General features: G+C 35.0%; 2 protein-coding genes across 2 annotated transcripts; one reads left to right on the top strand and one right to left on the bottom strand.

Moving 5' to 3' along the window:
* Positions 1-157: 157 nt before the first annotated feature.
* On the top strand, positions 158-3,007 carry LOC143459385 (dolichyl pyrophosphate Man9GlcNAc2 alpha-1,3-glucosyltransferase-like). Its single transcript, XM_076956524.1, has 8 exons — positions 158-393; positions 572-746; positions 903-1,331; positions 1,428-1,599; positions 1,691-1,825; positions 1,897-1,967; positions 2,056-2,311; positions 2,554-3,007. The coding sequence occupies exons 1-8, from the start codon at positions 288-290 to the stop codon at positions 2,746-2,748; spliced, it is 1,539 nt and encodes a 512-aa protein (XP_076812639.1). The 5' UTR covers positions 158-287; the 3' UTR covers positions 2,749-3,007.
* A 79-nt stretch (positions 3,008-3,086) lies between these two features.
* On the bottom strand, positions 3,087-12,386 carry LOC143459384 (uncharacterized). The gene is made up of 11 exons (XM_076956523.1): positions 12,224-12,386; positions 7,277-7,432; positions 6,909-6,952; positions 6,689-6,790; positions 4,548-6,566; positions 4,345-4,458; positions 4,146-4,252; positions 3,950-4,050; positions 3,589-3,712; positions 3,361-3,505; positions 3,087-3,266 (listed from the first exon to the last, which is right to left on the bottom strand). The coding sequence occupies exons 1-11, from the start codon at positions 12,241-12,243 to the stop codon at positions 3,208-3,210; spliced, it is 2,991 nt and encodes a 996-aa protein (XP_076812638.1). The 5' UTR covers positions 12,244-12,386; the 3' UTR covers positions 3,087-3,207.
* Positions 12,387-13,384: the final 998 nt, after the last annotated feature.

Raw genomic sequence — 13,384 nt, 5'->3', positions numbered from 1 at the left:
TTCAAGCTGCACCAAACTCGTATCGTTTACTTTTCGTCATTGCTTGTGTAAAGCACAAAACATGTATTGCGCTTACGCTGTTTTAAAAGAATAAGATAAGAAAATAAAAATACGTTCATGAAAAATACAATACGATTTTAAATTAAAAAAATAAATGGAAGCTTCTTTGGGGGTTTCCCTATAACAAAAACAATTTTTTTAAATAATTTTTGACACGTAGTCATGAATGCAGTTAGTTGCACTTGTACACATAAACATTGTGTGAAACAAACAGCAGAAAAATTGCCATGCATGCTACCGCATACGTTTTGACGCACGGCTTAAATGGCGTGTTGATACATCTCTTCAGCTCTATCCTTGTTAGGTGGTGTGTAGCGCTTGGTTCCTATTCAGGTAATTGATTTGCCATACTTATTACTTAGCTTGCAAGATAACTGAAAAAAATAACTGATAAGTTATTCTTAGCATAATAAGTTGTGTTACTAAGCCTACAGTGTTAAAAAAGCAATTTTAATGCACTCTGCATACAGTTTTATGAGTGAAACTCATTTTGCAAGATTTATGTGTGTAGGAGAACGTAAGCCACCAATGTATGGGGACTACGAAGCCCAAAGACACTGGCAAGAAGTGACTTATAATTTGCCTGTAGCTGAGTGGTACACCAATTCATCTTTAAATGATTTACAATACTGGGGCCTTGACTATCCTCCACTTACAGCATATCACAGTTGGTTGTGTGGATATATGTAAGTTCCTCACTAAATGTGAAGTAAACTTAAGGCAATTGTGATTGGTTATACTTAACCGAACAAATTTAACTTTAACAGAAAAGGTCATATTATTTCTTGTTACACATCTTTAGATATTCATATTTTTACCACCACTATATACATATTTACCAGGGCATCACTGATTGATAATCAATGGGTTGAACTTGATACATCACGAGGCATGGAAGGTTATAGCCACAAGCTTTTCATGAGATACACAGTGTTATTTGGAGATTGTCTCATACTTTTCCCAGCTATAATCCTTTGCTACAGGAGCTCACAGCAAAAAACTCTAAATCAGAAAAACGTTTCATCAAGTGCTTTGTTAACTTTATTTTATCCGGGTTTAATATTGATTGATCATGGACACTTTCAATACAACAATATTAGCCTTGGACTTTTTATACTGACTGTAATAGCATTTGATAAGAAGATGTTTTTACTGGGTTCTGTTTTCTTCTGTTTATCTCTTAACTACAAGCAAATGGAGCTTTTTCATTCACTGCCAGTTTTCTTTTTTCTATTGGGTGTAGCATTAAAAAAAAGAAATTGGATAAAAAGGTAATAGAAACACGCTTTAGAAAATTGTACAGTTTGTACATTTATACATTAAAAGTTTACCTTTAAATTAAAGTTCTTTTGCAATGTAATTTCCAGCATTTTTATGCTTGGTATGCTGGGGATTACAGTAATTGTTTCATTTGGAATTCTCTGGATGCCATACCTTTCAAGCACGGACTCGATGCTCCAAGTTCTGAATAGATTATTTCCTGTTGACCGGGGATTGTACGAAGATAAGGTTGCAAACTTATGGTGTTCCATTTCACCAGTAAGTGAGTGGCGACATTTCAATAACATTATTTTTTACCTTTATTTAATTCAATAATAATTTGTTATATTAAAGTAGGAAATATTTTCAGGTGCTAAAGATTAGAGAAATTATGTCAAAAGATACTATTTTAAAATTGTGTGCTGGGACCACTCTTTTTGTTACTCTACCATCTTGCTTACATCTTCTAAAAAGTCCAACATCAGCAACATTAAGGTTGTCTCTGGTAAGAAAGCCATCTTATTTAGAAAAGTTATTACAAAATTACATACCATACTTGCAAGCATGATTTTCCAGGTCTATGTTTCACTGGTGTTCTTCCTTTTTTCTTACCAAGTTCATGAAAAGTCAATTCTGATTCCTGCCATGTAAGTTGATGACATTGGCAACCACATTGTAGTTTTTATACAGTACTTTATGACTTGTTTCTAATAAAGGCATGCTATTTTTTTGTAGATCAGCTTGTCTCCTGTACGACGTTGTTCCTCCATTTTTAGTAACATGGTTTCTGCATGTCACTGTTCTCAGTCTCAGTCCATTGTTGTATAAAGACAAACTTGCTATGCAACAAATAACAGTTACCATCCTTTTTCTGATACTTTCTTCACTTTACCATTCCTTTGGAAAAAAGTCCATTCTGCCATTTGTGAGGAGAATAAATTTTATCAAGAAGAATTGGCATAATCATGCTGCAAATTTTTTATTGGCAGCGGTAAGCAAATGTAAAGCTAATTTTAATGATGTCTATGATTTGAACATTCTTGTTGTGAGGATTATTAAATAAGCAATTTAAACACAACACCTGGTAGCACTACATCTTTATAATGTATTCTGCTCCAATTAGGTAGTTTTGATGAACCTCATCAAATTAATGAAGACCAGTTAAATCATATCAAATAGACTGTGTTATTTTTCATCTCTGAGCCAAATCCTAATTTTTTCTGAATTGTTTAGTTTTGGGCTTCCATTTTGACGAGCGTATTCCTATTCATCCTGCCTTTCATCTACAAACCGACAGCGCGTTTTCCCGATCTTATTCCAGTTGTCAATTCTGTCTTCTGCTGTGTGCTGTTTATCTTCTTTGCAGTTGTATTTTTATACCTTCAATTAACGTTTCCCTTTGATGTTCAAACTAAGAAGGTTAATTAAAAATGCAATGAAGCTGATTTATATCAGCAAAACTCATAGTAAACAAAATATCTGTGCATTGCCTACGCGTTTTTACTGATATTTTGCGCTGTGACATGAACATAAATGTATGGTCCTTACAGCTTTAAAGTTAACAAGTGTCTATCTACTTAACGGATTGCACAGATTTGTCTGCCATGTTGAAATCAATTTACTTTATTGGTACGACGATTGTGGAGTATAAGTACCTAAACTGTTTTAAATAAATGCATTTCACCTATCTGCTTTCAGTTTTAATGACGTATGAAAACTATTTTCAGGATATGGTTTCTGAAACTTTAATCGTATTTTATCCTGTATACAGTGCACTTGCCACCTTTATTTTAAAAAGAAAAACAGTAATAAACATGTCTAAATAATTGAAGTAAAGCTAATAACATTTAAGACAGTAGCGCTAAAAGCTAAAAACAACAAGCTTCTCTAATCTTCTGGTTCAAGATATTCCTTTCCACCAACAAAAACTCCAGCAACGGTCCTGGCTGCAAAATCAAATGTATGTTATTATTATAACATAACTATATGACACAGAATGACGGCAGCTTAACGTCACATCACAAACTACCTATTGCTTACCATCACTGACTGCAGACGCTAGTTTTTCAAAGTGTTCTTTGGCAAGGCAGGAATTGGTAATCTTGGCAGCGACGTAACGATCATCAGCTGTCTTTAACTTATCCAAGCCTTGCACCAAATGCCAAATATTCTTCAGCATAACTTGCTAAAAAAATGTTCAACAACAACCATCAATACCATTGAAAAACCATGCAATGAGTTAAGTTGTATAAAAATATCTAAATAAACCTTTTGTTTTCTTTGTTCGTGAAGGGATTCTATATCAGATGCAAGCTGCATGTACTCTTGGTACTGAGACTGTGTAGCAGCACATTCCACAGGAAAGTCAGATGGAATTGAATAATTCAGCTCACTGTGTGCCAAAGAAAAATACGTCATATGTTCTGAACAAATTCTATTTGTATACAATAGAACATTTACTGTATATTCAATGAAATCATCAGAGATTAGCGATAAAAGTGCACATTTTTACTGAGGAACGACAACATAGAGCGACCGTTTAGTTTACAAGTCACACAATTAACACTTCATGAATGAATTACTAACTACAAAATTGCACAATTTCTGATGCTTAATTAAATATCAAAACCTGGATATTTTATCCCAGTATTTTTTCGATGATGTTGTTGCCTTTGTCATGCTCACTTGGTCCAAAATTGTCGCAGCTTTCTCTTGCATCTTTTCAGCGAGCTTTACCAAACAAGTCAAGATCAAATAAAAATACAGGTATCACACAGCATGAGCACCGCAAAAGATACTGAACTAGGTGTACAATATTCCAATACCTCATTTCGCTCATGGTTAAAACACAAGAGTTTCTTGTTGTACTTCGTAAGCACCTTGTTAATTACAGATTCAGGTAAAGGTTGTTCTGAAGAGAAACTTGAACCCTCTGCATGAAAATTGACATCAAAAGAGATTGGAGTTATTATATACACTAAAAACACCACAAACTATTTCTTATATAAATGTAACTAAACTTACCACTAGCTAGAGTTTCGTATCTGTGCTTGAGTGATGCACCAAACATCAACGGTGATGTTAAATAGCCACAGTGCCTTTTGACAATGTTCAAATTATGCAGATGAACATCCTGATCTAGAATTTATGCAAATGGCAAATATGCATGCATATCAAAATATTACTTGTAATCAACAACCATGAATTTACTGAAAACACTAAATTACCTGTCCTTAAAAAGGTATCATCTTCTTGAGTGCTGTGATGATATACCTTTTGATGGGGCCGTGAAAACAATGTAGAAGTATCCTTAGCTGTCAAATAAATGTTTGTTTGAGAATTACTGGCAGCACTTTTGTCCTTCTCCAGTTGACCTGAAGTTTTATTTGCTTTGTTTGATTTAAACTTTACGATTGATTTTGTTTTAAAGGAGTCACTTGTCTCAGTCTCTCTGTTCATGGTGGAAATGGTGCCCTGATTTTGATTAACTGCATTACTGAACCGCAAATTTCCAGAACCGTTAGTGGAATTTCGAGTAATGTCTTTGTTGATAAGATTTTTTCTCGGATAAGTTTGATTGACAAGCTGATCATCTTTATCCGATGTAGTGATATCATGTATAGATGACGGTTTGGATCTTGATCTTACAGTCGTCCCCCTTTTTCTTGCCCTAGCAGTTGAATTAACAGCTGTTGGGAAAGGTGGTCTCTTATTAATCATTTCCTTATCATAGCCAGTAATGTCAGCATCAACATTGTCATCACTGTCAATGATAGCTTTTGATCTTTTTTTGGGCTTTTTAGCTTGTTCCACAGAAGAGGCAGAAGACACCAAGTAGTTTGAATCTGAGGCTCTTTCTGGAATTGTCCGCAGATGCTTTGAAACGTCAGATTCTTTTCTGATGGTTTGATTTGAAGAGGTGGAATGTCGTAGATATGATCTTCTTTGTTTTAAAATTTCATCGGAACTAGCACCGCTGTCATTTTCAACATGCGAAACAAACACTTCACCTTCAGCCATTGTTTGCTGCAAATGACTTTTCCTCTTTGATCTTTTACGAGGTTTTTTGCTTGATGTGGCAAACTGTGAACTCGCAGACGAAACGTTTGCTTGGTTGGTGTTGTAATGATACCTGGTGGATAATGCCTTCACGGTTTTTGTTTTGGTTTTCATTTGGTCACCTTCTGCAGTGGTGGCAGTGGCCTTCTCCAGTACATCTGATTGATTGTTATTGTCATTGATTGCAGATTTTGTTGCTTTGATAAAGCGCTTTGTTTGTTGCTTGCTACTTCTTGATGAATTTCTTTGCTCACTAAATCGAATATTCCTATTCATGTCTGATTCAGGTAAGTTTTCCTTTTGTATATGTTTTACTGATTTCTCTATAGCAATAGTTTGGTCCACGTCACTGTTTGCTTCATTTGTGCGTGTTGGCAATATATTACTGGCTCCTCTTCTAGCTTTTCTGGGGATTGATGCAACTTCATCATCCTTCACGGTTGAAAAGCTTGTAGAAGATCTAAGTCTATGTCGTTGCTTGCTATGAATAGATTTTTCATTTTCCATGACACCTGTATGTTCGTTGTACATCACGAACGATTCTGCCTCCTCTTCCATTCGTTCAAACACGCTTCTTTTTTTCTTTTTTCTTTTAATAACATCTGATTTGATATGACTGCTTGTAAATGATGTAGAAGTATTAGGGAAGTTTTGCATTTCTTGGGCTTGTGGTTCTATTTTCTGTGTATCAGAAATTATTGTGCTATCCATTTCAATGTTGGTTTCCTTGATCATTTCTGGTGAAGTGTTGTTGATTTTTAAAACGTCTCTTTGATTGCTTATAGCTTGACCTGCATTATTCCTTTCTGGTGAAGATAACCGTTTGTGGGTTACGTTTGCTGCTTGAACATTCTCAGATGCTACTTTTGAAACAGTAGCAGTATTTTCCTTTTGTACCATAACTTTTGCCTGTGATTTTTTGGAACGTATTGATTTCCTTGCGGTCATTTTGCGACATTGAGTTGTTGCTGGAACAACTTCATGACTTGAACTTTGCCCTATTGGATTCGATAAGATAATGGAGTCTCTTGGCTTCCCATAGCCAATTGTCTTGCGTGCCTTTTGAGTTTTCTTGACTTTTCTTTGAATATCAGTAGTTGGATGTTCATCCACTTCATTCTGTTCCACAGTGTTGTCTTCAACAGTTGCAAGCATTGTTTCTCTTACAGGCTCCATAACTGCATCATCTAATAAACAGCAATGGTTAGCTGCTGCAGTTATAGGAGACAGCAGAAGAATAGTAAATATTAAACATTGAAACACAGTCCAAAACTCCAATTGAACCTTCAAAATTGTTAAACATACTTACCAGGTGTAAAATAAGAACCAGCCGGTGTCTTAGAAACTCTGCTTTGTAAACTTATTGGAGCAGCAAATTGCGCAGCTTGTTCACTGTATTCGAAACGCTTGTCTATATACAAAAAAAAATAACAAAACTGCAGAAAACTATCTGAAAACTGACAGCAGGTAGAAAAAAGCAATAACCAGAGAAAAAACTTCTGAATCACCAAAAGCTAAATATAGTTTACCTTGGCCAAAATTTGATATAATTTTTCTCGGTGGAGCAGTGTATCTAGTAATATGAAAATTATTTACGTGATTATGCTTTTTATTTTAAAATACAATTCTAATATTTATCATATATAGCAGATGTTTACAACTGTGGTAATTAACTATATTAATCTAATGCATCCATATCATATTAGTATTTTATCCTATTAATCACAGAAATAAGAGCACCATAGAAACAAGCCTAGAAATAAGCATCTATAATTTCAATGATGGCAAGGGTGCTTGCCATGTTATTGAGCAAACAAGCTTTCTACAAAGTTAAAACGTTTCATTTTATTTTCAAATAGGACAGAATATGCTCAAATAAAAACAATTCATACTTTACCTTCTCCTTTGATTAGGTGTTAGATTAACTTTTGGACTACGTTGGGGCAAGGAACGAAAGTATCTATTCAAATTATCATCCACAGTCTCTGCTTGATGGTTGAACTCTTCCAAGGCAGCAGCATTAAATAAAGATGATAATGACTTTGCAGTTTTTCTGTGATGAGTATATATTTCGTAAATGGTACATTACATGGTACGATAACTAGATACTTCACTGGACAAATTTTTAGCATTTCAACATTCAGCAAAGTCCTGGAGTGGACACATACAGTCCTTAAATTCCAATGTTTAAAACATATCATAATCGATCTAATGCTTTGTCCCCTGTTACAGCCAAAAATGCACAACAAAGAAATTACTATGCTAAAATATTTGAAATTACTTTAAGTACTGTGTTTCAAGTACAGATCACTCACGCATCACAACACCTTGAGTCACTAACTCACTATGCTACTAATCTAGAATAGCTAATAAACTTAAGGTTCCTAAAAGATCTTAAAGTGGCTTTGAAGACATACCGCTAATATATTTGTTAAAATATACTGATAAAATATTTCTGGTACCTTTCGATTGTTGCAAACTAACGGTAGATGTTTCTTTGATTAAGTAACTGCGAAAACTTTCAGTACACTACATATCTCTGCCTTCATTTGTATACGCTTGTTCTGGGAAGTTGTTTTGACATGCAATAAATTTGGATATTCTGACAAATGGGTAATGGTGTTGAGTTACATTTAAGTTTGAGTGTTAGGTTTAATTTTTAGGAACATAGAAACTTATTAATGAGTTCAGTTAACAATTACCTTATACAACATGATGAGATGATGATAACAAAACCACAACACCACATACGTTAGTACAGTAGTATGGTAACATTCTGAAAACTACGTGAGAACTGGGAGACTTGACAGCGACAATATTCCGCTCAAAAGTTATCAGGTTGGCATTGCAAAGAGCAGATGAAGATATAATCACTGACCTTTTAAGTGTAATTCTGTGAATGAACATTTGAATGAACGTTCAGGTAATGAAGTAAGGCTGAAAGAAAGTGGGACCTTACACTTAGCTTTTGAGAGCTATCTGACTTAGCTTAGCTATTTAGATGACAATTTCAAGTTATGCTGATATGGTTGAGTGCAGTTGGTGAGAAAATACGCGATCACAAGGCAATTAATAAAAAAGCAACTCCAGCTTTAACCAAGATCACTGGTATTACTTGTAGTCCTAGTGATACTTAGATTACACAGGCCAACAAAAAAAATTTTTTTTCAAAAGGCATGATATGTTAGATCGATTTAGGGGTATATCAGGGGCGCTGAGTCCGAAAATGTTATTACTTTTGCTGAATTGGCTCTAGTTTTTGAGATATTGCTTCTTCCTACATATACCATGAAAAGTTAGAAATGTATGCTATAAAGGTTAACAAAAACTGAAGCCATGTGAAGCAGCTATTTAGTTTTGCCCAAATGTTTAGTTGTCTGGCACAAATTACTCTCTTGGGAGGTAAATAAGACCTTACATTAGTTTATATCATCTCCCATCAAGCACAACATAAGTCTTAACATCTACACACAGCATAACATTCTTGATTTGGCAACAAAAATAACGTTTTAACGGGACAGAGAAGAAATGTTAATGCAATTTTTCTCTCAAGAAGATAATTTTGTATACTGTAAAAACATCGAAGGACTTCTTTCATCTATGGGTCTACTTGAATATAAACCAGAAGAATGGAGGTTATTCAACGACAGCTCCAAAAAAAGTTTGAAATGTGTGCTACTTCACAACGGAAACAAGTTTGCCTGTGTTCCAATTGGCCACTCAGTCGTTTTAAAGGAACACTACCAACGTGTTAAAATGGTCTTGAAGAAACTTTCTTATGCTGAGCATAACTGGGAGATATGCGTTGATTTGAAAATGGTCAACTTTCTCTTAAGACAACAAGGCGGCTACACCAAGTACCCCTGCTTTATTTGTTACTGGGATAGTTGGGCCACTGATCAACGCTGGATTAAAAAGGAGTGGCCCATACATGAACAGCTTGTGCGCGAAGATAAAAACATTGTAAATGAAACTTGGGTCATTTGTGATCGCATCATTTTACCCACATTGCACATCAAATTGGGTTTGATGAAACAATTTGTCAAGGCCTTAGAAAAAGATGGTGCTTGTTTTGATTACCTGTGCAAAGTATTCTCTAGTCTTAGTATTGAAAAGCTGAAAGCAGGAATTTTTGATGGGCCACAAATACGAAAATTACTTTAAGATCAAGTTTTTCCATCACATATGACTGAAGTTGAGAAGGCAGCCTGGTACTCTTTCGTTGCAGTTGTATAAGCAAGCAACTATGTGGATCTCGTAGAAGTGAAGCTTACGAACTTTCAAGCTCTTGGATCAAGGATGAGCATAAAAGTTCACTATCTATTCAGTCACTTGGATCGCTTCCCTGAAAACCTCGAAAATATGAATGAGTGAGGAACAAGGTGAAAGGTTTCACCAAGATATCAAATTAATGGAAGAGAGATATCAAGGTAGATGACTCACATGATGGCAGATTACTGCTGGTGCCTAATGCGAAGCTGTCCACAACAAGACTACAGGCGAAAGTCGTACAAGAGAACTTTCCTGCAGATGACTTCAAGCTAATTTGAGTAATTAACTAGAGTGCATCTAAGAACTTAACTAATGCACATCCTGAGATGGATATATTTCTTCGTATAGTGTTTTGCTTTGAATACTCCGTGGTAAATGAAAAAAATTGATTGCTTGTTCATTTCGTCTATTTTACAAATTGTTGTCTTTCTTGTGTAGGCTTAGGCATACTTGGTTTGTTATTACCAAATTACTGCTATTTATTGTTCACTTCAAGCAAGTTTTAATGTGGTATTGGAAGCTTAGTCTCACAAATTGCAATATGTTAGGAGAATCTGATGAAAATACGAATGAATGGGGTATTTTTTGTGTTGAATATATGGAAACGAATAGATTTATGCAGCACTTCCTCATTTAGCTAATTTCATTGGGTCTTTAGCTTTAGCTCATTCTTGTGGTTTTAGTGCAGATAGACTTACAACAACATTTAATATAGGCAGTTCCTTAATATAAAATGCAACCTACCTTCAAATTTAAAAGATACCAAAAATATCGAAATTCGCTAATATCTTAAAAACTAGAGCCAATTTGCAAAAAATAATGGCATTTTCGAGTTCAGCGCCCCTGATATACTCTAAAATCGTTCTTACCTTTCATGCCAAAATTTTTTTGTTGGCCAGTGTTATTTATTGGTATTACTGGTCCTGCTTGTAGTTCCAAACTAAATTTAGACATATATATAATGATTATTTTTTACAATATGGAGATGTTTAATGTCACAAAACATTACTGCGTGTTGAGTACTTGAGTCACAACGAAAACATGTGCATTGCTACTTCTTACTTAAGGAAATTATACAAAATTCGTACATACAATTACAAAATAACTTTTGTAAAAAATACATAAATGTCTGCAGATTAAATATACCCTGATTGAACACATCATAATAAAGTAGACGATGGCTGAACTGTGATAACCTAGTATAATCAGTATGTATATATAGTACAATAAAAATATATAGGATGGCAATCTAGGGTTAACTTTTATTTTTTATTTCTCTACACAAGCTTTTGCAAGCATAAGGTGCATTAAGATATACGTAAAAATAAAAGTTAATCCTAGAGTGCCGTCCTAAATCTTGCTTTTTTATTTTACTATATATCGATAATAAAGTAGGTAACATTCAAACTCCGATAAGCAACAAAATCAAGTATTCATTTTTTTCCAAATTTAAAGACTATTAATATTTCCATGTATGCATAAATTCATTGTTCTTTAAAGCAGGGTTATGAATTGTGACATAAGCAAAACTTTAATGACTCTAATTAATAACAATCTGCTCATCATCATCTTCCATTCGCCTATGTTCAGGCCTGGTCTTCAACCCGAAACAAATTCAGGGTCAACCAGTTGTCTGCAGCGACGCCTCCACTTTCCCCTGTCGATGGCATCCTCGATCTTCAAACCTCTCCTTCTCATATCATCCTTCACTGTCTCTTCCCATGTTTTCTTTGGTCTTCCTCTTTTCACCTTTCCCTCAATCATCTTATGCTGTACTCTTCTTGTTAAGCTCTCCTCACTCATTCGCTCAACGTGCCCTAGCCATCTCAGACGATGTCCTCTCAGATGTTCTTCAATATCTTCAACACCTGTCCACCCTCTTATCACATCATTGGTAATCCCATCTCGTAGTGTCTTACCACACATCATTCGAATCATCCTCATTTCTGTCGTCTGCATTCGCCTGATATCAGCCTTCTTCATCGCCCAGCATTCAGCTCCATAACACATCACACTTCTTACACATGCTTTATACAGCCTTCCTTTCAGGTTGGTAGAGAGTAGTCTGCCACAGAGTGTACCAGACAATTCCTTAAACTTTTTCCAACTAGCGCGTATTCTTGCCGTCACTGCCCTGCCAGTACTGTCATTTTCCCCTATCATATCCCCCAAATAACGAAACTCCTTAACAAGCTCGATCTCATCACTTCCCAATTTGACATATTTCTCCTCTTCTTCATCACTAATACAACCTTTACATCTGCCACAATCTGCTGTTAGTTTGAAAATCTTGTCTCATTGGAATCAACTTTGGCTGTTACACTATCATAAATTGTTTTCAAATTGTAATTTAATAGACATAAAAAACAAATAAATTATAATGTAAAAACTTCTGATTCGCAACTAAGTCGATAACTACAAAAGAAATTGATTGGTACTTTGGTGGCATCTGACAAGTCGATGCTTAAAGCTGTGTACTATCTCCACAGTCTTGCTAAAGAGAAAAATGAATGAATCTTTGCACAGGTATATAGGGCTGATTTCAAGTTGAGAAAAACAGAAAATACTTTACCTCTTTTTCCTTGCAGGCATTTTTTCCTTTTGAAATAGGCAGTAAAACCAACGATGCAGCAATTTAAAAATATATCCACCCCACAGTTCTATGACGAGTACTGCTATCAGTCAAATATGACATTTATATGTTCTGTTGATCACCTAGCTATAATTTTATATTAAAATGAGAAATTTTCATTAAAAGTTAAAATTATCAGACAAAATACCAAGATTAACGGGATATATTATGATCAAATCCAGTACAGAATATTTGTAATCATCGCAGTGTATATACAAAAGCATACATATAATGTCCAGTTGTACACTGCATGTGGTATTAATTTTTTGGGGTTCATAAATCTGAACCTCTCACCATTCAACATATTACCTAGCAAAAAATTTCCTTGGATTTTAACTCATTTCATCTCTTTAAACTGGAAACCTCGGTGGCCCACGTTGGCAAAAAAATCCTTGAATTAAATCTTATAAAAACATCAAATTAAGCCCCAGGAAGTCTGAAGATTGAAATTATAGTTATGAATGGATGTCAAAACGGCTAAATTTTTATAAAATATAAAATGCCAGCATATGAACAGCAAACCAATGTAAAAGTATACAAGTCAAACTTTGAAAGTACAAACAAAGCCAAAGTAAGGAAATGAACACTACCCTGTAAATTACTATACAATACTAGTAAATTTGATCTCAATAACGTGGCTAACAAATAGGCATTACAACAGGTTGAATGGCAACTAACTCATCATACTGCATGCAACACTCACTTAAACAAGTTAGGCCGGAGGGTTACCATATTTTCGTGGCCTAAAATCCGGACACTCTTTAGTGCCCACTAGCGGTTTTTAAAATGAGGTATGCACACATTGTCTGTCAATATGACGTCACACTTGCAATGCTTTGCCTATCCATTGTATACTGGAGTGGATTTTTGAACATAGTGTCGTGAATTCACTAACAAACGCTATTGGGCCATCTCTGATTTGACCCACCTTGACGGTGCGAAAAAAAACCCGCGCCCCACTTCGAAATCATTAAGCATTAAACAAACGAAAATTTCCTTGGTATTCTCATTTGGTCTGCAACAGACTTCTTGTTGCGCTATTTTTCTACTGCTTTCACTGCTTTATAATTTTCTTCAGCGAATATACGCTCTTATCGTTTC

Source organism: Clavelina lepadiformis, chromosome 5, assembly GCF_947623445.1.
Source record: "Clavelina lepadiformis chromosome 5, kaClaLepa1.1, whole genome shotgun sequence".
Lineage (NCBI taxonomy): Eukaryota > Metazoa > Chordata > Ascidiacea > Aplousobranchia > Clavelinidae > Clavelina > Clavelina lepadiformis.
The sequence above is the reverse complement of the archived record's forward strand: the minus strand, read 5'-3'. Positions and strand labels throughout refer to the sequence as shown.

Excerpts from the sequence above, each read along its gene's own strand:
- LOC143459384 (XM_076956523.1), bottom strand. The coding sequence starts at position 12,243 with ATGCCTGCAAGGAAAAAGAG. Across the intron at positions 7,433-12,223 it reads ATGCCTGCAAGGAAAAAGAG|AAAAACTGCAAAGTCATTAT; the intron begins GTAAAGTATTTT and ends TACTCATCACAG. Across the intron at positions 4,459-4,547 it reads TGATACCTTTTTAAGGACAG|ATCAGGATGTTCATCTGCAT; the intron begins GTAATTTAGTGT and ends CATAAATTCTAG.
- LOC143459385 (XM_076956524.1), top strand. The coding sequence starts at position 288 with ATGCATGCTACCGCATACGTTTTGACGCACGGCTTAAATGGCGTGTTG. Across the intron at positions 1,600-1,690 it reads TATGGTGTTCCATTTCACCA|GTGCTAAAGATTAGAGAAAT; the intron begins GTAAGTGAGTGG and ends AAATATTTTCAG. Across the intron at positions 1,968-2,055 it reads TCAATTCTGATTCCTGCCAT|ATCAGCTTGTCTCCTGTACG; the intron begins GTAAGTTGATGA and ends ATTTTTTTGTAG.